Below are 22,374 nucleotides of genomic sequence, written 5' to 3'. Positions count from 1 at the left end.
TCTTAAAGCTTCCCATAAAGCTAGCCAGGAGGAATTCCAATGATGTCTTTTCTGAAATGAGGCCACTTCTGGGCAGAATGATGGTGGCAAGTCCTTCCTTATAAGCTGACCCCGCAAGGCCAGTCTGCAATCTCCCCAGACATGTGCTATAGCCACTCCCCTCTGGGGTGTTTCTTCTATGCAGGGCCCACATGACTCTCTCCAGGAGAGGTGAGGATGTAGCTACATCTGTCCTCAGTCACTCCTAGTCACCAGGCCTAAATTCTCAGGAGCCACTTAGGCAGGCACTGTGAAATCAGACTCCTTAACTGGGAATTGTACCAAATATAACATTCTAAGATTTCACAGTGGCAAAAATCTGAGGGAAAGGGAAAACACCCTCTTTAATATCCATGAGTAGTGGGGTTACATTTACATGGTCAGTGAACTCATGTTCTATCTCCACAGCAAAAAACCAAGACACACTAAGAAGCCACTAGAGCCATGATGTCCACACAACAGCAAAAGTAAAAGATCCAGTTATTATTCTAATTAGGCCTCAAGCCTTTCTCCAGAATTCTCACTCACAGGAAAAAGACTAAAAAACAAAACAACAAAAACTACACACACCGGACACCTTAAAAACTAGTTTTATATATTCAGGAGGGTTCTGAGGGCAGAACTGAGCCACACTGCAACCAGCCTGGCTGCACCTTAGCTTGCCTCCCTCCATCTCTCAAAGCAACATTGTACAAAACTGTATTTACAGGAAAACAATGAAAATTAAGAATGTGTACAAAAGTAGACAAGAGCCAGAAATTACACAATGCAGGGGTGGCTTTGGGAATAAGGAAAACTGTGTTCCACACCGAAGCTCAGGGCCACACACTATGTTCAAGGAGCAGACTTCGGTATCAACTGTAGGGAACCAGTCATTCAAAAGGAAGAGTTGAGGGTGCAGAGCTACTGGCTTTAACAATGCAGTCTTAAATACTACATCACTTTTCTCCTGCTGTGTGGCAAAAGCCAGACACTGGCAATGGGAACAAAAGAGGGGCTCTCTGGCAAGCCCCCAGATAAAGACGGGTTCAGAAGGCATAGCGGGTCCGAATGTCCTCGAGCTTCTTGGACACTTCAGGTGGGGTTCGGTCCAGCTCCTCAGAGACGTTCTTCTGCTTGTTGGGCTCCATGGAGTTGAACTGCTCACAAAGGTCTCCATCAATCACATTCTAAGACATGGAAGAGTGGGAGGAGAACAAAGTTAAGATGTCCAAAGAAAAAGGGGGTCCAAGGTGACACCCCACTAAGGGCTGGTGTGTGTGTGTGGACAGGGAGGGAGAGAGAGATTGATTGATTCACTGAATAAAACCCAACCCTGTTTTTATCTTTAAAGACAGGTTATGTTTATGTAAATGTTGCAGATGAATCACCAGGTGCCTTCGACAAGAACTATCTGAATCTCAGAGACAAAGGCCAACAGAAAAGGCCTGTGAATGGGCACAGGATTCCTTTTTCCAACTTACCTTAACAGGGAAATAGTAAGAACGAAAGCTGAGGTGGTCCCGTCCACAAAGAGGGGGATGCTCAGACCGCAGGTGCATTTCAACATGCTGGAAGAAGTCATGGTCCTAATGGAAGAAACAGATTCTATCTCCAAGAAAGAAGTGATTTGCAGAACAGAGTACAGATAAGGCATCTAGTTCTCAAGAGCCGGAGTCTCCATTACACAGCCCAGTCTGGCCTTAAACTTGAAATCCCCTTGACACAGCCCACTTAGTGCTGGGATTATGGGTACGTGCCACCATGCCCAACTCCAAGCCACCATTCTTGCTGGGTAATTGTCCCACCAGACAGCTATTTCTAGACCATCATTCTGAGTTTGTGGACTGCTACTCTGATGCTTTGGGGTCATAATACAACCCTGTATCTATACCATAGCATAAAAGACCTTCCTAAAAGAACACAGGATTCTGTTTTCTTGGTACCTTAACTGTTACTTTAAACAATTTCTAGAACCTCCTAACTGTAAGCAAAGGCTTGCCGTCTGAGGCAGATTCAACACCGAGAAACAATGTGAGAAAAGATGAGGTAAGGGCAATGTGGGGAACTCCACCTCATGAGACGTGAAAGGGACAAGGATGCCAATTCCTCCAGATAAAGTGGTATAGACAAGGGACTCTGAGCCTCCAGGGATCAGTGTGGTCTTCTGTAGTGACAGCACGGTCTCCCCAACATGGTAGTTCATGATGACCTCTGCCTGCAAATAAAAAACAGTTTGGTAACTTTGTCTTCCAGTTCTCTTCTGTATTCCTAAGAGCTCCCAGGCCTGTCAGTCACACGCCTCTCCCCCTGCACCATTAGAGATGGAACCCCGGGCCTCACGCATGAGTGTCTACCAACTGAGCCACAGCCTAGCACCATTCACCAGCTTTTAAAAACTAAAACTTATGGAAAAGATTCTTTAAATCTCTCCATCACTTAAAGCTTTGCAGAGTTCAAACATTTCTAATACTTACTATCTAAAAACCCCATTAGACAGGTAGGGTAATACATGCCTATAACGGCAGCATTTAGGTGGCTAAGGCCTGGGTTATACAGCAAATTTCAGGATAATCTGATAATCTGGGATTCTATCTTTAAAAAAAGGAAGCCACACAGGGACTGGCAGTATTAGGAGGTGTGGCCTTATTGGAAGAACTGTGTTTCTAGGGGATGGGCTTTGAGGTATCTGAAGCCCAAGTCACACCCAGGGTGACATTCTCTTCCTGCTCCCTGGGGATCTAGAAGTAGAACTCTCAGCTACTTGATGTCTGTCTGAGTGCTGCCATGCTTTTTGCCATGATGAAAATGGACTAAACCTCAGAACTGTAAGTCAGCCCCAATTAAATGATTTTCTTTATGAGTTACTGTGGTCATGGTGTCTCTCCACAGCAATAGAAATCCTAAGATAGGTGATATAAGCACCGTATGAAAAATCTCAGTATATTACCAGTGTCCTACAGGTGAAGGAGTGCCGGCTGCACACAAGGGATCACCTGCTAAAAATTGCTTCTTTGGCCCTTTCTTGGCAAACTTACCTTCTGTGAAGCCCCATTGAGCAAGCCCCGGTCCCACAGGGCTTTGTTTCCAGTGGGATCTTCATCCACCTCATCGTTGGTGTTAGGTGGGAGCCTCACCTACAGAGAAGTGATACAGTCTTAGACTGAGTCCCATGCAAGCTTACACAGCTCACTAAGAATGAGTTTGCCCTGGATCTTAGCAAGCAACCTGGTCAGAGGCTTGAGCCTGTCTTCTGCTGTTTAGGAAGTGAGAAGCCACAGAGAATAAGCCACAAACAAGGGCTCAACACTGTTTAGAGCAAAGAGACCACAGACTGAGAAATCAGGCTGGGCTGAAAACCACACACCTTTTTAAGCAAAAGGTTAAAAATAAATGTAGCTCAAACTAAGCTCATCTTTATATTATGAGACAGGGTCAAAGACCATAGGGATGTCTTGCCTCTTGCCTGTTTGATCAAAAGTATATGTCACTGAACTGGCTTAAACTCATTACTATTGACTCCTGTTCTGTGAACAGGATGAAGGTGAACCAGGGCCTAAGGGGTTTCCAAGAGAGGTTAGATGCCTTGAACATAAAGACTTAACCCTTATTCCTTTGTTTAACCACCCCACTAACTAAGCCAGCTTTCCCATATATCACGGTCAACCAAAGAACCACCATCAACTCACCACACAAATGTTGCCAAACTTGTCTGCCCCAGCCACAGTATCATAGTCGAGAAGGCTGGCAGTGGTGACCCATCTGGGATAGGTGTCATCAGCAAAGATAATGAGCTGATTCTCGTTACGCTTGTATCGAACCCAGATGAAACTTTCTTGGACATCAGACACAATTACCCTGTGACCAATTGTCTGGATCCCAGATATGTAATTGGCAATATGCTAGGGAAAAACAAAAATAGCAATTTGTGTGATCCTTGGATTCAGAATCTAAAAGCCCAGCTTTCCCTAACTACAACAATCTATAGTAAGTACTGAAGATTATGAGTCATTATGGGAGTAAGGGTGGAATGCGATTCTGGAGTTTTAAGCACAGGGCCATATGCACGCTGAGCAAACGCTCTACCACGGAGCTACAGCACTGGTCCTTATTTGGCTTAATTTTCCTTAATTGTGTATGTGTACTCCATGCACAAGAGGGGTCAGAGGATGACTCCGTCCACTATGAAGGTCCCAGGAGTCCAACACGAGCCATCAAGGTTGGTAGCAACTGCCTTAACCTGTTGATCCATTTTGTGGTATCTTGTTTGGCTTTTTGAGAGAGGGTCCCCATGTACCCCAGCTGGCCTTGAACTTACAGTTCTCCAGCCTGGGCTTCCTCAGTGCTTGGATAATGGGAGTTTACTACTATGCCCACAGAAGCTGTGAATGGTGGAAATACATGTTTAACTCTCCTAGTTAAATTCTAAGTCAGGATAGGAAGCTCTTTTGGAGGAGCTAAGAACCAAGAGATGAGATCACCTACTGCCTTTTCAAGACACTCTCAATAAATGATTTTAAGAACTGGTGCTATCAATCTGCCCCACAACAGCACACTTACCTTATTCTCACACTTTCGAAGTAACTTCTTCTTTCCCAGGTCATAAACTCGTAAAAGCTTCCCGACACCAATCAGTACCCTCCCCTGGAATGGGGCAATGGCAGCAGGGACCTCCTCCACTGGAGTCTATGAGAAGAATATAGTGACAGCCTTCAGCCACACTCCCCAGACCTTGGACACAGAACTATTTCTGTAAGTATCAACTAGAAAGACAGGCAGCAAACAACACTCAGTCTATTCACCATACAAACACACTGCAACTGCAACAATGAATCCCTACAACAAAGCATTAGAGCAAATGCTACAATGAATCCCTAAGACAAGGCCTTGAGTAAAAACAGGGGCCCAGCAGGAATGCCTCCAAGGAGAAGCATTCCTAGTGCCTGGTAAACGCTGCTCTGCCCTGTACTAGTTACTAACACAGTGAACTACAGCAAAGCCTTAACATCCAAGAAGCCACTGAGGTTTGTGGAGGGACGAGAAAAAAACGCTACTGAGAAGTGTGACATCTTAGTTCTATGAAGAGATGCCTAGTATATAAAGTATATATTCTATTCCCCAGAGGAAGCAGACAGATTTAGGTACTGTCAGAATAGAGGCCAGAACATAAAACAGCCCTTTGAAAAAGTACATTGTAGGGGCTGGAGAGATTAAGCTCAGTGGTTAAAAGCACCGACTGCTCTTCCAGACGTGCTCAGTTCAATTCCCAGCATCCACACAGTGGCTCACAACCTGATACCCTCTTCTGGTGTTTGATGACAGTGAGTATTCTCACATATATCAATAAAATCTTTTTTTTTTTTTTTAAAATATGTTATAGTAAAATAGGAACAATAAACCCCTACATTTTAGAGTACATGCTTCAGGGGTGTTTACACTGCACAGTGACCTCAGAATGTTGTTCTCCCAAACAGAAACTGCTTCTATTAAATACTATTAAATTCTAACTTCCTAGACATGCTAATTCTTTAACTGCTTAGTAACACTGGAAACAAGGGACCATTCATTATGTGCCTCTTAACACTGAAAGTGGTGAGAGCACAGCTTCCTGTGGCAGGCACAGGAACATCACTGAAGCATGAAGGTCCTAGTATGTTCCAAATGCTACAAAGATGAGTCAGAGTCAACAGCTCGTCTGTAAAAGACCAGCCCAGCATGGTGGTGTAATCCCAGCACTCCGAAGGCAGAGGTAAGATCATCTTTGAGCTCAAGGCCAACCTGATCACACACACACACACACCAAAACAAATAAAAGACTTGACCCAGAAGCTTAGGGCAAAAATGGGAGAATTCAGTAAGATCTAAGATCCAAGAGATTTGAAGGTTTGTTCTCACCTTGTGCAGAAACTCCAACTTCTCCCCGTTGTTCACAAGTTTGTACGTATACACAAAGCCCCCTGCCACAGATCGAGGGCTCAGTATCAAGTCCTTGGCAACACCCACCAGCACATACCAATCTTCACCAGTGTTGGTGAACCTACACACTGCCACACTAAAAATAGACCAAGAAGGCAAAGTCAGGCATTAGTTAAAACCCCATGAACCCTGCTCACACCACCAAACTCCCAACTGCCCTCAGGTCCTTACCTAAAGGCTGCCTCGTTTTGCTCCAACTGGACAAGGTCTAGTGTATTCCCCTGGATAGGGTTCATCACCCGAATCACAGAGGCCCACTGCCCGTTGCCAGCCTTGGGAGCTCCAAAAATGGATTCTGGGAGGTTTTCATTGAGGAATGCTGCTGCCATTTCTGCAGCCAACTCCCGCTCATCCTCCCCTGCTGCTTCTACCATTTCCTAAATCCAAAAAGCAAGAACAGATGAGATGTGAAGTAGCAAAGAAGACTGTTGCCTAGTACCACGGTTCCCTCAAACAGAGATTCGAAAGGAAGGGCCTTCAAACAGTCCCACTGGTAGAGGCACTTGTGACCTGACAGGTACTTAGCTTCAACAAATGGTGCAGCAGACACGATGTTCAGGTCTGCACTCAAACACTTAGATATACAATTTAAAAGGGAGGAAAAAAAGATTCAAGGGAGAAATGCAAAATAAAAAGATCATTAAAAGGAAAAAAAAAACCTAGTAGTTTTATCTGAGAAAAAAATGCCAAAGAGAACATTAACTGTGACAAATATTTTCATGTCTAAAAACTCAGAAATGAAAACCTGGTTGATTCACATAGCATCTCCAGGTTTCCCTGGCTAAGACTAGTTGTCTTAGACTAGGTATGATTTCTGCATGCTTGGTGCTAGTTGGTTTTTGCTGGCAAATAATTTTTGATGAGCTGGTGCTGAGGGGAAATCTGAAAGCTGTGCTGTCAGGGCTGGAATCCAGGCATCATGTAACACACCCTATTGTGGAGGCTCAAGGACCAGAAAACAGTTCTACACAGGGAACTGAATTCTGAGTAACCAAGGTCAGCATATTTGTCCCAGGTCACAAAAAAAGCTTGTAAAAGGGAGAAATAGAAATAGGGCAAAAAACTTTGCTTAAAGATCCTAGAAAGGGGGGCTGGTTTATAGTTTTAGGGTCCAACCCACTTTACCCTTGTTTTTCAGTCCTAGGAATCTAACCTAGAGCTCTGCACATGCTAGACATGAATCCTACCACTGGGCTACACACCACAAGCCCTGGTTCTTTAAAAAGTAAAAAGACAGCCAAGTGTAGTGTAGTGTACAGCTTTAACCCCAGCACCTCAGGGGATACAGGCAAATCCCTATAAATTCAAGGCCAGTGTGGTCTACATGGTGGATAGCAAAATGTCTCAAAAAACAAAAAGCAAAGACTACAGCTATATGTGACAGTGCACATAGAATCCCAGCCCTTGGAAAGCTGGGAATAGCAGGATCATTAAGAGTTCCTGGCAAGCCAGGGTTATGGTCTGAGACCCTGTCTCCAAAGCAGTGTGTATGTGGCAGGGAGAAGAGAATTAGAGGTGGTTTCTAAATTTAAACTTTTCTAAATAACTTCACAGGCAGGCGTTTTGAAATTGCCCCTCTGAAGGTTAGAGTAATTACCTCAGCCATCTGCTGCTTTCTCTGAGCTTTTGTGGCCTCAGTGTAGGCATTGTGATCCGTCTCAATGATGATAAGGTTGTTACTCTCAGGGTGGATGACAAACTTCCTGGGTGTGTACTGCAATGGGAAGGCTACTTGATTGAAGACAGCACCAAGCTTCTCTAAAGCCAAAATCCTATGGTAATAGGCAAGAGAGTTAAAGGCGTTGGCTCACTCAGCTCAGCTGATGAAATGAAGCATTAACAGTCGCTGCATATGCCCTAACGACATAAGGTAACACGATAACAACTGTGTACGCTTAAAGGACCACCGTACACGACAAGGAGATCCACGAAGATTTCCCCTTCAGCAACACATCCCACTTTTCACTGCAATTGTGTTTTCACCACTGAAACACACTGAACTAGAACCTTGCACTGACACTGTCAAACCCTTACTATTGCATAGTTAATGTAATAACATGAAGTTCAAGGGGACATGGAGAAGGTTCAGTTGGTAAAGTATTTGTATGGAACCACGATGACCTGAATTATGAACCCTAAAACCCACTTAAAAGGCAGGGCACAGCAGTACCCCGTAATCCCTATGCTAAGGAAAAAGAGACAGGAGGCTCTCTGTGAACCTGGGAGAATGGGGTCTAAAAAGGAGGCCAAACTCTCATGTGACAGCCAACTTTATTCAGAACATCAGACAATTTACACCCTGAAGGTTAAGAAGAGTCACACGAGTAAGGTATTCAATCCCAAGGACAACACAAACGGCAAAAACCATGTTGTTTCATAGAGGCACATGAGTTAACAACGACTGCTCAGCTCACTCCTATCTGCTACACCTGGAAGGAACACAATACACTCCAAGAAGAAACTGAGGTCAGACCCTTGGAGTTTTTTCACAAGCACTCATAATTCTCACACGTCTGTCTCTATTCTAGGAGTGCATTTAAAAAGAAAAGACTTATTTACTTTTTTTTTCTTTTCTTTTCTTTTTTTTTTTTTTCGAGACAGGGTTTCTCTGTGTAGCCCTGGCTGTCCTGGAACTCACTCTGTAGACCAGGCTGGCCTTGAACTCAGAAATCCACCTGCCCCTGCCTCCCAAGTGCTGGGATCAAAGGCATGCGCCACCACCGCCCAACTTATTTATTTATTTTATGTAACTGAGTAGTGCACTCTTGCTCTCTTCAGACACACCAGAAGATGGAATCAGATCCCATTACAGATGGTTGTGAGCCATCTTGTGGTTGCTGGAAACTGAACTTAGGTCCTCTAGAAGAACAGCCAGTGTTTTTAACAGCTTAGCCATCTCTCCAGCCCTGGGCTGCAATTGATGAAGGCATATTTGAACATGTTGGAAATGCCCAATTCCACCTTTAGTATCTACAGTTCAGTAACTACAACTTCAATAAGCTACAGTGGCCACTAACTGCAACGTATTTCCATTGTCACCATGAGTTGTGTATTCTTCCTATGTGCTGTACCATTTTATAAGCCAGTGCCTTCATGGCCTATATCCTCTTTTCTCCTCCACCCTCACTCAGAGGCAGCCTCCATATACCCCCCCCCCCTTCAGTAAACCTCTCACAAAAGGTCTGTTACATGGCCTAACTCTTTGCAGTGTGTGTGGTCTTTGGTCCCAATCCACCAAGGCACCCTTCCTTCTGGGGGGGAGCCCAAGTGAGCACCTGAAATTTGATCTTGAAGCCAGCCAGCATTGGCTACCTAGTAAGATTCTGTCATGAAAAATAAATAACGAGGTTTTAATCCTAGTACTCAATAAGCATAAGCAAGTGGATCTCCATGAGTTTGAGGCCAAGCTGATCTATGTAATATGTCCCTGGGCTACATGGTGAAACCATGGCTAAAAAAAGGAAAAAGAAAAAAAGGTAATTCTATAGGTAAATACAGATTTAACACTTGTTCTAAAACTAGTCTTGGGATGTGACCATTTCACCAGGAAACAAAAATCTTAAAGTGCAAGACTAGTTTTACAACTTAGCTCCTAAAGTCTAAACAGAAGCTAAATGCCAAATTCAAACTTGGCTCACAGTTTCTAAACGCCTGAGCCAAACTAAATTTCAGCTGCAACACTCTTTCCTGGTGAAAGGTTGTTCTCAGCCATCTCTACAAATTCCTCCAACTCTGGTAGAACCACAGGCTGAGGACTTGGCACAAAAGCTTCCTGCTGGGCTTCAAGCCTGAGGATTTTCTCTTTTTCTTTTTGTTTTTTTTTTTTGAGACAGGGTTTCTCTGTGTAGCCCTGGCTGTCCTGGAACTCAGAAATCCTCCTGCCTCTGGAGTACTGGGATTAAAGGCGTGCACCACCACTGCCCGGCAGTATTTTCTCACCTCAAAGTGTTGGTGGAGATGGCAACAATGCCCTCGGGACACTGTTCAGAGGCAAAGCCTGATGCAAATTCCAGGGTCTCGTAAGACAGAGGGGTGAGATGGAAGCGAGACTGGTAAGAGTAGCTCAGCCACGAGCGGCTGGACATAGCCAGAACCTGGGGAGGAAGAGTTCCAATCAGACTGGACAAGCTCATACACGGTAGACTGACCAATACAACCCAACTTTGGCCTCAAATTTTAGAAGTCTACAAAGCCACATTAAACAAAGGGAGCCCAAAGAGGCAGTACATGGCTTATTGTATAAAGAAAGGAAAAAAAATAAGTAAAAAGAAAAAGAAAAAGCAAGCTTTATCAATCACATTTCTCTGGACTGACTTGTTCCCTTGGGTATAAATTACAAGGTTGGACAGCTGTAGATGTGAATAAGGTAACATTTAAGAACTAGCACAGCAGTGGCAGTGTTAACTCTGAACTGCAAAGAATAGGCTCTCATTCCTATTAGGTAGACTCATGAGATCACTATAATCCTTTTCCATCTCAGATAGCTAAGCCTAAATAGACTCAAAGATCAATATTCAAACTTCCTATAACCTCATAATGCTCAGTGCCATCTCATGGACCATCTTTTAGAAAACTCCAAAGAACCCAGAATTTCCTATGTAAGTGAAACTAACATCAACCTACAAAGTGAATTAGTCAGAAGTTCACAGTGGTACCAACATCCAAATGTCTTTTGACTACTTACAGCCTCCTGGCCTTGCATCCGGACCCGGAAGAGTTTCACAGGACGGGACCCCAGATATCTAGTGCGGGTGTCAGACAGGTCCCCAGTAACAGGGTCTAGGACAGTTCTCAGCAGTACACCGTTCTAGTGGAAAAGATAGAACAGGTAAAGCCTCCTTTTATGATGGGAACTTTTATGTGAGATTTTCCTTTTGCTACTTTAGTAGAAGACAAAGATATGACTTGGTGGCGAAAACAACATAAAACAGGTCACGGCACCCAACAATCAGGAATTCACTCATTCTCTCCTAGTTACTAAGCATCTACTGGCAAGACCCACTTCTCATTATCCATACATTTCCTGTACATTAAGAAATATTTCATTTAAGCCAGGTGGGGATTGTGCATGTCTTTTAAGCCCAGCACTCAAGAAACAGAGGCAGGAAAATCTCGGGGTTTGAGGCCTGGTTTGGAGAGCTAGTTCCAGGACAGCCAGGGGTCAAGAAACCCCATCTCACCTCCCTCCCCCAAATCATTTAAGTTAAATACTTTTTATAATTTAAAAGCAGACCTCTGCAAAAAAACAAAACAAAGAAAACAACAAACAATTAAAGGCTGGGATGTACTGACTATGGTACCTCTAAGCCTCATTTTCCATAAAGGAACAGGGTTCCAAGGGACGACTGATTCAAGGCTGAAGCAAGAACATCCCCAATGCAAACAGTTACCTAATTGTGCAAGACGGCAGGCAAGATAGCTGCATCAAATAAACGAATTTCAAGGGAAACCACAATCAAAAATGAAGCAAACAAAAATCTAAGAGATGACAGCAATTTGAAGAAGAAAATACCCACAAATTTATGTAGTTAAAAAATAAAAATCTACCTCCAAGCAACAAAATCCCTACTTCATCAGACTCAACTAGAATGACTGCTGTAATCCTAACTCCTACTGTAAAATTCGTGACTGAAGAAGGGGTTGGGAGAGAGCCATTATCCTTTTCCTGTACAAAGTATGTTTAGAGCAAAGGAATAAACCTCAATTTATCTTACAGACTTGATTACAAACATTTCAACATCATGCACCTCCAATGGGATGCAACAGAGAGAGTAGGACCACTTACGAATGAGTAACTGCTGTAAACGTCTACAGTCTTCACTAACTGATTTTTCAGGAGGAAATTAAAACATGCAAAGTATCAGATATTCAGAAAGTGTTACTAATCTTGGTGAGTATGACATGACTAGTTCCTTAAAGCCAAACACTGTAGAGATAACATTACTCAGTATAGGAGGGAAGAGGTACTGCCTTAGATTTGCTGTAAAATACTCCTTTAAAAGGGAAAATGAAGACTCATTTGTGTGTCTCATGCCCAAGCATTTTAAAGTATGAAACTAAAACTGAAAAAGCTCAAGTCCACCATCTAACTAATGTCTCTGCAGGTCCTGATTCAGGAAGTAAGGCACACAGCACCGTGAGAGCACTGATGCTAGTTTACACTAGGTTCCTGCTTTGTGTGCCATGACAAAACTCATCTCCTTTGGCTACAGAAACATCCAGGCTTCTACACACTAGAGCTAATGTGGTCAATTATGAACTGGGAGGAATTCACTTTAAAAGACTAGAATACTATGGGAACTACAGGTCACTACTGAAGACTCATTTAATTCCAAACCAAAACACCTATCACAAAGCATTTTTACCAGCTATGAAGACTCTGTGTGTGCTATAACCTGTTCTAAGTGTTGAGAAAAATCAGTCTCTGACAGCACTAATGATGAGTTCCCAAGGTGACTATCTAGAACCACAGCAGAGGAAATGCTTAGACTGGATAAAGAACAGGCTGATTGATACCAAAGAAGGCCTTACAGCAATGTGAGCCCCTGCACAGCTTACCTGTAGTCCAATGTTCAGGTACAGGAAGCCAATAGAGCCCCTCTCACCCAGCTCATCTTGTTTCTCAGTCCCACCCATTTCCACAATACAGAGAGACTCAGGCTGGGCTGGGAGAGCCTGCATACTCAGAGGCTGTAAACAGTCCTAAGGAACGGAAGTGGGGAGGAAAAATTGCTGTAAGAGACAATTCTGGAAAACACATACTCACAGAAATCTGCTAGGATTGAAGGAGGTTCTTTGTTGAGGAAAATGAAAACCCCAAAAGAAAACTGAGACAGTAGATGCTTATTAAATCTAAATCTCAGAGTAAGTTTTGGGGAGCTCTTGTTTATTTCTGTCAAAGTGGATAATGGTCAAAGTAAGAAAGTCATATTAGGCCCTATAACAAGTAAAATTGCTTTTTAATCACCAGTCTTAGGATTTTAAACTGAAGGCAAGGCTCCAGTGGTTAAAAGAACTTGTTGCTCTACCAGGATCTACATGTTGGCTTGGATAACCTCCTGATACAAACATGCAAGCAAAACATGAATAACATAGATAAAATCGAAAACACTACAAAAGGGATTCAAGTCTTTTGATGAAGAAATACATAATAGCCACAGATCAACATCCTTAAACATCCTGAGGTGTGCTATGGGAATCAAAGGCGGAGGCAGCGTCCACCTCACCAAACTGGGTGCCTAGGATCTCACTGCTGGACAAGATAGGGGGAGAGAAGGAGAGAAAGACAATAGACACAGATTTTAGGGAGCCAGGTGCTTAGGGACCACCCAGAATACTAAGATGCCACTCACTGATGGGTCGAGGGAGATGATTCTGACAGTGTTGTCCACCAGCCCCACAGCCAGGAACCGAGAGCGCTGTTCTCCAGGGGGCACGTTGGCCAGACTCATGCACACCACATCTGCTGACATCTCTTTCCGCTCCGTGTACTCATTCAACTGTCCTGACTACAGGAAGAAAAATAAAATAGGTCTCTGTGTTACAATTCACCCTGTAGCTCTGGACTAGGAAAGGAAGATGGGCTGTTAAGACTTTTTTATTTTATTTTTTGCCTTCTCTCACCCCTCTTTTTGCTTTTGAGATGGGGTTTCATGTAACTATTATTAGCTACGTTCAAGGATGAACCTGAGACCATGGGCCTCCTGAGTTCTGAGATGACAAAGGTCTGAACACACCCTGTTTATACAGTGCTAGAGATCTATCAACTGAGCAACACTGCTAACCCTGTTATATCTCACTCCACTTTTTAGTAAGTCAGTGACCAAGAATCTCACCATTTCAGATCCCAAAATCAACTTCACAGGTTAGTGCCCCAGAGGGAAAGAAAAAAAGCAGGATATAGCATTAATAAACACTAACCTAGACTAAGAAACAAATTTATAAAACCATTTATCTGTTCTCATCATGAGAACTCTGAACAAAGCCAGCTGTGGTAATGCAAGATTATAATCCTAGCACATGGGAAACAGAAGGGGAGACAGAGGAACAGGGTCAAGGCCAATCTAGTCTACATGAGACCATCTCAAAAACAAAACCCTTTCCTAATACACCAAAGCCAATTCAAACACAGTCACAACAACAACAGCAACAAAAATCTCAAGTCTACTAGAGATTTTTGTAGAAGGTAAGTTCTGGATACATTTTCATATAAAATAGCAAAATCAGGAATAGTAACTAACTCATGACTAATCACAGCACTTGTGAAGTTGAGACAGGAGGACTGCTGTGAGTCTGACACCAGCCTAGAATTCTTCATTATACTGTTATCTCAAAACAAAACAAAACAAAACAAAAAGAGAAACGAGACAGAAGAAAATAAAAGAATTCTTTACCTAATATTCATTAGAAGATGGATGAGGTACAAAACAAGCTGTTTGGCTTTCAAGAGACTTCACAACTGTAATCTGAATTAGATTTCCTAGTTTTTGTCCTTAATCTTTAAAAAAGGGGCCAAACTGTCTTGTTTGTGGACACTTTATAGAGTCTCAATTCTCTTTCTTGTGAATCCATGCATGCTTAAGATACATACACTAATAACACTGCCTAAGCACAACAACAGAACCCCACCCCAAGAACCATAATGGAAGATAACACAGGGCCAGCAGAACAAAACAAGTAACATACAGGATCCATCTCGAAATAGACCAGCTCTCCCCCAGTCAGGGCGATCACCACTTGTCGCTGGTTCACTGCACACTTCACAATCGTTTTCTTGCCAGGAGTCTTCCACTCATTAACTCTTTTGTCTGCTCGTATGTGTCGGATGCCATCTGGATACACCTAGAAGTCAGTCAAAGAAGAACATCTAACTAGCAATCTGATTGTCACCCAGAATGGCCCTCACACCGGCACACTGGGACCACACAAATGAGGGCACTGCTTGTTTTTGAAATGTTCACGCTTTGCCACCTCAGTTGAGAAAGGTCCCAAGCCCACATGTTAATGATAAAGATGAGAAAAGCAGTGATAGGCAATGACCAACAGGGAGGAAATGTTAGGCTTCAAATTTTCCTAACGGCCAAGTTAGTCAAAGCCTGAAAGGGATGAATTCTCAGTATCCCTTTTTATGCTGATAAGACATTATACCCTCCCCTCAGGTTTTCTGGAAGGTGAGAATGAAGAAACATGAATTCAAGCACACCACAAAACAAGAGAAGGATGGGCAAAGGACGGCCAAGGCACGCTGAGGAGGTGCACGCTCACCTGCACCAGTGCATCATCTCCTAACAAGGAGCAGGACAAGGTTGGAGTGGTGCCCAAGAAGCCAGAGTCAGTCACTTCTTCCACAGTCTCTCCGATAGATAGCACAAGTGTGGCATTCACGAAAGACACAATGATATAGGCATCAAACTCATCTGGAAAAAAAGAAAACAGAGGAGCTGTTAGGAAAAAATTCAAATTTACTAGCATTAGAAAGGCAGTTGAGACACAGAACAGTTTTAGAAACCTTTCCTAACACGTCTATGTGCAGTCACTACACACATGCACACACAAAACAGGATGTTCAAAAGATGATTGGCTGTCCTAGCAACCTACAAATAAATGCCCAAACACACTGAGTATAAATGTCTGAAAACTAGTATTTCCTTCAGGTATTTGGTAAAGAGAAGATAAAAAAAAAATAATAAAACATATAAGAAAACCTTAAGTAACTGTGTGAAAAACACGAGCAAATCTATTTGTGCCAATTGCCGACTGACTGATGGGGTATTATGTAGCCCAGGCTGGACTCAAACTCAATATACAGCCAAAGATGACTTTGAACTTCTGACTCTACTTTCCTTAGCACTAGAACTATACATCGGTGTGTGTGCCACCATGCCTGGCTTATGAAGTGCTGGAGACGGAACTGAGTTTCCTGCATGACAGGCAGCTGAGCTAATCCTGCCTAATTCCAACCCACTTAAGGGACATTTTAAGAGAAAAAAGACCAGCCAGGCATACTCTGGTGGTGGGGTACTCTGTGAATCTGAGCACTCAGGAGGCAGAAAAAAGTGGATCTCCAAGTTTGAGGACACCAAGGCTATGTCTCAAAACAAACAGACAAAAAACCCTCACCAAAACAACAATAACAACAACAAAAAAAACCCAAAAAACAAAAAGATACCCAAGCACTAACTTCTTCCAAAGGGAGCGAATGCAAACTATATATATATATAAAATCTTTAGTGAAGAAAATGGACTACTTGAGGGTTGAACATGTTTGGTTTTTCGAGGGCTGGAGCCTGGGAATCCTAATCCCACTGAGAAGAGAGAGCACCAGTTACCCAGGAAATGGGGGAAGGGCAAATGTTGATAGTCAGTCCTTGACCTCTAGGGCTTTTCTGTTTAAAAATGTTAGCAACACAGTGGTTACGAGCAATCTTACTAGAATTTGCTTTTCATAATGTAGTTTAATAAACAAACACTAATGAGTTTCTCAAGGTCTTAAGATCTGAGTTCTATAAAAGGCAATCTTAATCTCCTGACCAACCCCACTGCTAAAGGCCATCTATTTCCCATACCTTCACTCTACAGTAGAAAACAACTTGTGAGTTGCCTATGTCAACAATACAGAACACCGGATATATACTGAATAAGTTACACTTACTGCTTTCATAAGTTTCTTCCCACTCAATATCTGTATTTCTATATCAACTTTTGAGTGTCATTTTGTGCCCAACACAGAAATCAGTTAAACAAAGGACAGAACAACAGAGTGAGGCACTAAACTTGATTGGCAGCTACAGGGCTCTACTTGCCCCGAGCCTTGTCAGAGCTCGATGCCCCAAGACTTAACCTACTTACTCCACACACATCAAGGACCATTTTTAGTTTGTATTACTCCAGATTATTATCAGAACTACTTTAATCAGCATTCTTTATAGGAGGGTGAAGGCACATCATTGGTGCAGCCTACACAGGACTCTGACCTATTAGCAGGACATACAGTTTGGTGATTGTAATCAGTATTTTATTATAGAAATAATGGTATGAGACTGTTTCACACAGTAAGGGTTAAGTGCTGTTAACAAAACTTCCAGTTAATAATACACATATACAACATGGCTAGCAAAAAGTAAGAATCAAAGATCTTTCCCAACCCGCCACGCAGTTCAAATGATAGATGGACAGACAGGTAACCCATAAAGTATATATACAATGTTAGAGAGCAGTGCTAGACCAGATACTTGGTTTTTGATTGTACTGTCAGCAAATGCTTTGGAAAATCATTTACAATGGTTTTATATGTCGAGCCCTGCTTGCTATCATGACCTGTCTCAGAGCATGAAGGCGCTGTTCAGGCCTGGTGTTCCAAGTTCCACCCACAAAAGCCACATAAGGATGGACAGAGAGAACCAACTCCACAGAGCTGACCTGTGAACTCCACATGTACATGGTGTCACACATGCCCACACATACACTATAACAAGTAAATACTTTTTAAAAGGAAATTAGGATATGGTTGTCCCTAAATGGATTTCCAATAGCTTACAAAGACTTAAATTGATCTCAACATGACAGCAAACTTAAAACTTTACTCCAGCTCTGAACTTTTGACTTGGAAATTTCTGACATGTAATAAGAAACTGTTTATTTTTATGAGAACACCACATCATCTCCCGTGTTCCCATTTACTGTATCTTCAAAGCTGTGTGATACTAAATTACAGCAACTAATTAAGGACTTTAACCAGCTACAATTTTCAGTGTCTTCCCTCACTTGAGAGAGGAAAGCGATGTCTTTGGGAGAAATCATGCAGTCCTTTCCTTGCTGTTTTACTTGTTTTTACTGTGTTTACACCTTCCCTTTAGCCACAAGACCCGACTACTCAGATATAAAGGAAATGCTCAATTAACAGCAGGCACACTTTCTAAATAATTCCACAAGGAAGAGAGCAATGACTACTGCTTTAAAAATCCCTTTAACCACAGCTTCCCTGAATACCAACCACACTGGGACTTCTACCATTGCCATTCCCAGCCATGGAGGCCTGAGACACATTAATAGTCTTAGGAGATTACAGACCTTAAAAGTTGACATTCAATAGCAAAAATCATGCTTCAGGCACTGTTATTACTAGGAATTATAAATATTCACAATGCCTTTTTCGTCCTGTCTCAGCGAGGACTCTCTCAGGGAAAGAGAACGCCTCTTAGGGGCCAAGTTCAGTATATTTCCTTTTCCTTTTCTGAGCACTGTACACCAACCATGAGAGACAATGCTTTACTTTTCTTACCTGACTAAATTACTCTACTATAAGCCGTCTCCAAACAGTAACCTGGCCCAGTGGAGATGACCAAGCTTCCTGTGTATCATTCACACTTGGTATTCAGAGTACCTGGCTCTTATCTCACCTCAGTTTAATGTATTATAGAGTCAAAATGTTTTCTCCAGGACCTAATCTGTCAGTCGAGACATCTGGAATGGATAATTCTAAAGGAGAATGAAGCTGTGGTGTGCTTGTTACATGTTCTTTCAGGTTCATAAAAGCCAAACTATTCCTACTGTCCAGAGAGGCTAATTCCTGCTTTAGACCAGATGATGAGTGTCACTAGGATACACACTGACATCCACCTGCAAAGTTCCCTCTGAGAGACCCCGTTAGGGCAGCCTCAGTACTCTGTGAAGGCCATCCCTCTCCCTATAGATCCCACAGTAGACCCTAGCAGTAGGTACACACCTGTGATAATCAGCACCTTCACCAGCCACCTGTGGAAGAGAAAAAAAGGCTTGGTATTGGTAGTATGCATCACCAAGTACCAGCCAAGGTTAGTATTTGCCTGAAGACGGAGGCACGAGTGGATAGAGGAACGCTCACTCAATAGGATCGTAGGGATCTGGAAAGAAAATGACCAGAAAACCTAACATGTTTTTGTGTATAATTGACCAAAGTGCAGTAAAAAGTAAAACTGATCTAGAAGCATTTGCTACCTAGGTTTTGATATTTAACAGAGAACAGTTTCAACTACTAGTTCCACCACAGCCTGCCTATCACTGAATGCTATACCTTCCTTCACCTTTAAATAAGTCTGTTTCCTCTCCTATAGTCCCTCCCTTCTAGCAGCATTTGTATCCTTTCACCACAGCAGTGCACATAGGGTTGGATACCTATCCTTTTTATATTCTTATTGTTGGATGGCTCTGCAGGATCTGGCCCAGCAGCCAAGTGCTCTGCCACTGAGTTACCCCAGCGCTCTTAGGCAGAAATTCTGTGCTAAATGGACAGTGGGCACTTAAATGAGTACAGGAAACCAACGCTTTAAGCTCCCTCCAGAGTGAGTCAAATGAGCTTCCACTAAGGATGCAGAAGATAATTTTCTGCCTCTATTATTTAGACGTATTAGCTTTAGAGTTACTACTTTAGAAGCTGGGCAGGGTGACATGTGTGTCACCACTGCACTCAGGAAGGATGTGAATACAGGACCATTGTGGAGACACCAAGTTCCAGGGCAGCCTGAGTACAAAGTGAGACCCACCTTTAAAAACAGTAGAGCTCTCAAGCATCTTTCTAGCTTAACTAATGCATCTTTCCAGCTTAACTAATGCATCTTTCTAGTTTAACTAATGCATCTTTCTAGCTTAACTAAGCGAGGTGACAGTTGCTAGAACTTCGTTATCAAAGCCCACCAAAACTAAGATCAACATTAGCTAGCTTCTTATGTAGAAATTATATTCAATGTATAAATCTCTTCAAACCAAACATCCAATCACCTTTTCAGCTAAAAGGAGCCCACAATTTCCTGCTGAAGTTCCCCTCAAAACTCATTTGATTCCAACTGAGAACAAAACCCACAGAAAAATATTCTAGTGATTTCCCAGCTCCCTTCAGCTCATCCATTCAACTAGAACATCAAACCTTCAGGCAGAATTATGGCTGTTTTCTAGCCAAAGCTTTATTTGCTGGCCAGACCTCATTTTCTAGTTCTACATTCCTGAGAGAAAAGATGAAAATGAGGTCGTAGAACAAACCTTCTGCTACAAAGTGAACCACGAGAAACACGACAAGAGCTACGGTCCCAGGACTGACGCTTATGTGGAAAGACGTTCTTGCCACTGCACTGGAGCATCCATCACACACGCTCCAAGCCTTTCTGGTTTAAGGTGAGGGGACTCAGCTTCCACTCCTTCACAACTTCTTTTCTTTGCACTCTTAAACTGACTCCACTCAATCTAGGCTTTTCTTATGAGTAAGCAGAACTGACTAACAGGTTTTATAATCTTGACTTTCATTGTGATTTTTAGCACACTGAAAACATAGTTCAAGTGCAATGAGGAAACAACTTTCGCTTAGAACATACACAGATGAAAGCAGAGGTTTATAGATCACACAGGCAGCTCAACAATTCTGAAATGTTTATGCAACTAACAGTCGATTTATACCCTCTCTATCCACTTTCAGAAAAAGCAGCAGTGAACCAGGGTATCCTGATCAGGAGAAACCTCAAAAAATGTGGTGCTGTGCCAGAAGTTTCTGGCATATGGCACTAGATGAAACAATACAGACATAGTAGGAATGCAGTTTCTAAGTTTCATGGCAATGGCTCCCAGGCCCCATCTTGACTATAAGAAAAGGGACACTTACCTTCAATGTGCCGACGGACTGTCCAGACAGCATTGGGGTTACCAGGGAGCTCAGAAACAGCCATTTCCGACACCTAACAGGAGAGGAGGCAAGCCACAGATCCAGTGAGCATGACTTCCAGGCTAAGTGAGGTAGTTAATACCCCAAAGGCAAAGGCCTCACACTCTACAATATAGAAAAGGAATTGGACCACTTATTGAAAAAGAACCTAAAATTCAGACTGAAGTCCCCATGAGAGACTTCAGGAAAAAGTCGTGGAACACACAGAAGGATACAGGTTTGATAGCCAAACCTATACACTTTTCGAATGCCCATATCCTTAAAAAGAAAAAAAAAAAAAGACAAGCACCACTGGAAATGTCAGAGCTACAGTAGAACACCATTGCTTTCTCTAAATTTCGTAAGACAAAAGCACATCTTTTTACACATGTTAGGGAGCATACTGCTCTACCCCTGGGCTGACAACCACCTTACAAGTGGATTACAAAAATCAATCAGGGCTTTTTGTTGTTTAACTACACTTTGATATTCACTATTTTATGTACATGAATGAGTCCACCATAGTTGTCTTCAGACACACCAGAAGAGGGCAACAACAGATCCCACTACAGATGGTTGGGAGCCACCATGCAATTGCTGGGAATTAAACTAGGGACCTTTGGAAGAGCAGCTGGTACTCTTAACTGCTGAGCCATCTCTCCAGCCCTACTCTGATATTCCTTAAGGACAGTCAGTAGTACATTAGACACAATCTCTGTATTTATTATCTTTAAACTTTTTCTGTTAATATAAAACTGCTCTAAGGTAGATTTGTTAAGTACTGTTAAATGACCCAGAGACAGAGTAGACAGCTTAATGCACAGTACTACTTAACTACATATTATAGAAAGAGTGAATAAACTCAAGGCACTATCATTTTGGGTTTCCAAGTATACTGTAGAACACAAAAAATTCATCAGTAAAACTTAACTATCAAGTATACCAAACAGAAAACTGTTTTTATTCAAGACAACAGTCTAAGTAAGACAAGACATCTAAGAAGGAACAAAGCGATAATCATCAATTTTGAATTATTTTCAAAATACAAGAGCTCTGCTTATAAAGTTGCAAAGACAGAAGGCAAGGCATTAAAAAGCAACCTCGGGACTGGAGAAATGGCTTAGTGGTTAAGAGCACTGGCTATTCTTCCAGAGGTCCTGAGTTCAATTCCCAGCAACCATGTCATGGTGGCTCACAACCACCTATAATGGGATCTGATGCCCTCGTCTGGTCTGTCTGAAGACACTGACAGTGTACTTGTATACACACCTAAATAAACCTAAAAACAAAAAGAGCAACTATGGAGTGCTTTATCTTACACTACACCAAGCACTCTTGAAGCCTTTGTCGATGTGCATCAAATCTTCACTAGGAGAGAATGTGCAGTAAGTAAGCCAAACCTCTGGCTCCCTGCACGCATGCTGAGACAGTGGAACTGTTCTTTCTGTCTGCTGCCAGCCCAGGTTTGAGTAAGACTGTTTCTCTAAAAACAACGGAAAAGCTACATAGTGATGGCGCACACCTTTAATCCCAGCACTTAGGAGGCAGAGGCAGATGGATTTCTGAGTTTGAGGCCAGCCTGGTCTACAGAGTGAGTTCCAGAACAGCCAAGGGTTACACAGAAAAACCAGAAACCCTGTCTTGAAAAACAAATAAGGAAGAAGAGGAACCAGAGAGAAAGAGGAAGACAGGGAGAGAAGAAAAAGAGGAAAAGC

The 22,374-nt window shown here is 42.6% G+C and overlaps 1 protein-coding gene across 4 annotated transcripts in view; it reads right to left on the bottom strand.

The window, feature by feature from the left end:
• Positions 1–613: 613 nt before the first annotated feature.
• Positions 614–22,374, bottom strand: part of Sf3b3 (splicing factor 3b subunit 3) — a 35,425-nt gene continuing 13,664 nt past the window's right edge. For all 4 annotated transcript variants that reach the window (XM_021170181.3, XM_021170182.3, XM_029480355.2 and 1 more), the window contains exons 11-26: positions 20,621–20,693; positions 15,259–15,410; positions 14,680–14,835; positions 13,347–13,502; positions 12,553–12,696; positions 10,679–10,801; positions 9,934–10,088; positions 7,592–7,766; positions 6,166–6,371; positions 5,914–6,070; positions 4,579–4,704; positions 3,708–3,920; positions 3,057–3,155; positions 2,093–2,236; positions 1,503–1,607; positions 614–1,208 (exon numbers count right to left, since the gene is read on the bottom strand). In XM_021170181.3, coding sequence (XP_021025840.1) covers positions 1,068–1,208; positions 1,503–1,607; positions 2,093–2,236; positions 3,057–3,155; positions 3,708–3,920; positions 4,579–4,704; positions 5,914–6,070; positions 6,166–6,371; positions 7,592–7,766; positions 9,934–10,088; positions 10,679–10,801; positions 12,553–12,696; positions 13,347–13,502; positions 14,680–14,835; positions 15,259–15,410; positions 20,621–20,693 — 2,325 coding nt within the window. In that variant the 3' untranslated portion in view covers positions 614–1,067. The remainder of the gene's footprint in view (positions 1,209–1,502; positions 1,608–2,092; positions 2,237–3,056; positions 3,156–3,707; positions 3,921–4,578; positions 4,705–5,913; positions 6,071–6,165; positions 6,372–7,591; positions 7,767–9,933; positions 10,089–10,678; positions 10,802–12,552; positions 12,697–13,346; positions 13,503–14,679; positions 14,836–15,258; positions 15,411–20,620; positions 20,694–22,374) is intronic.

Source organism: Mus caroli, unplaced genomic scaffold (genome assembly GCF_978045245.1).
Source record: "Mus caroli unplaced genomic scaffold, Mus_caroli_1 scaffold_10, whole genome shotgun sequence".
Classification (NCBI taxonomy): domain Eukaryota; kingdom Metazoa; phylum Chordata; class Mammalia; order Rodentia; family Muridae; genus Mus; species Mus caroli.
Note: the sequence above shows the minus strand (reverse complement) of the source record. Positions and strands in the feature narration are given on the sequence as shown.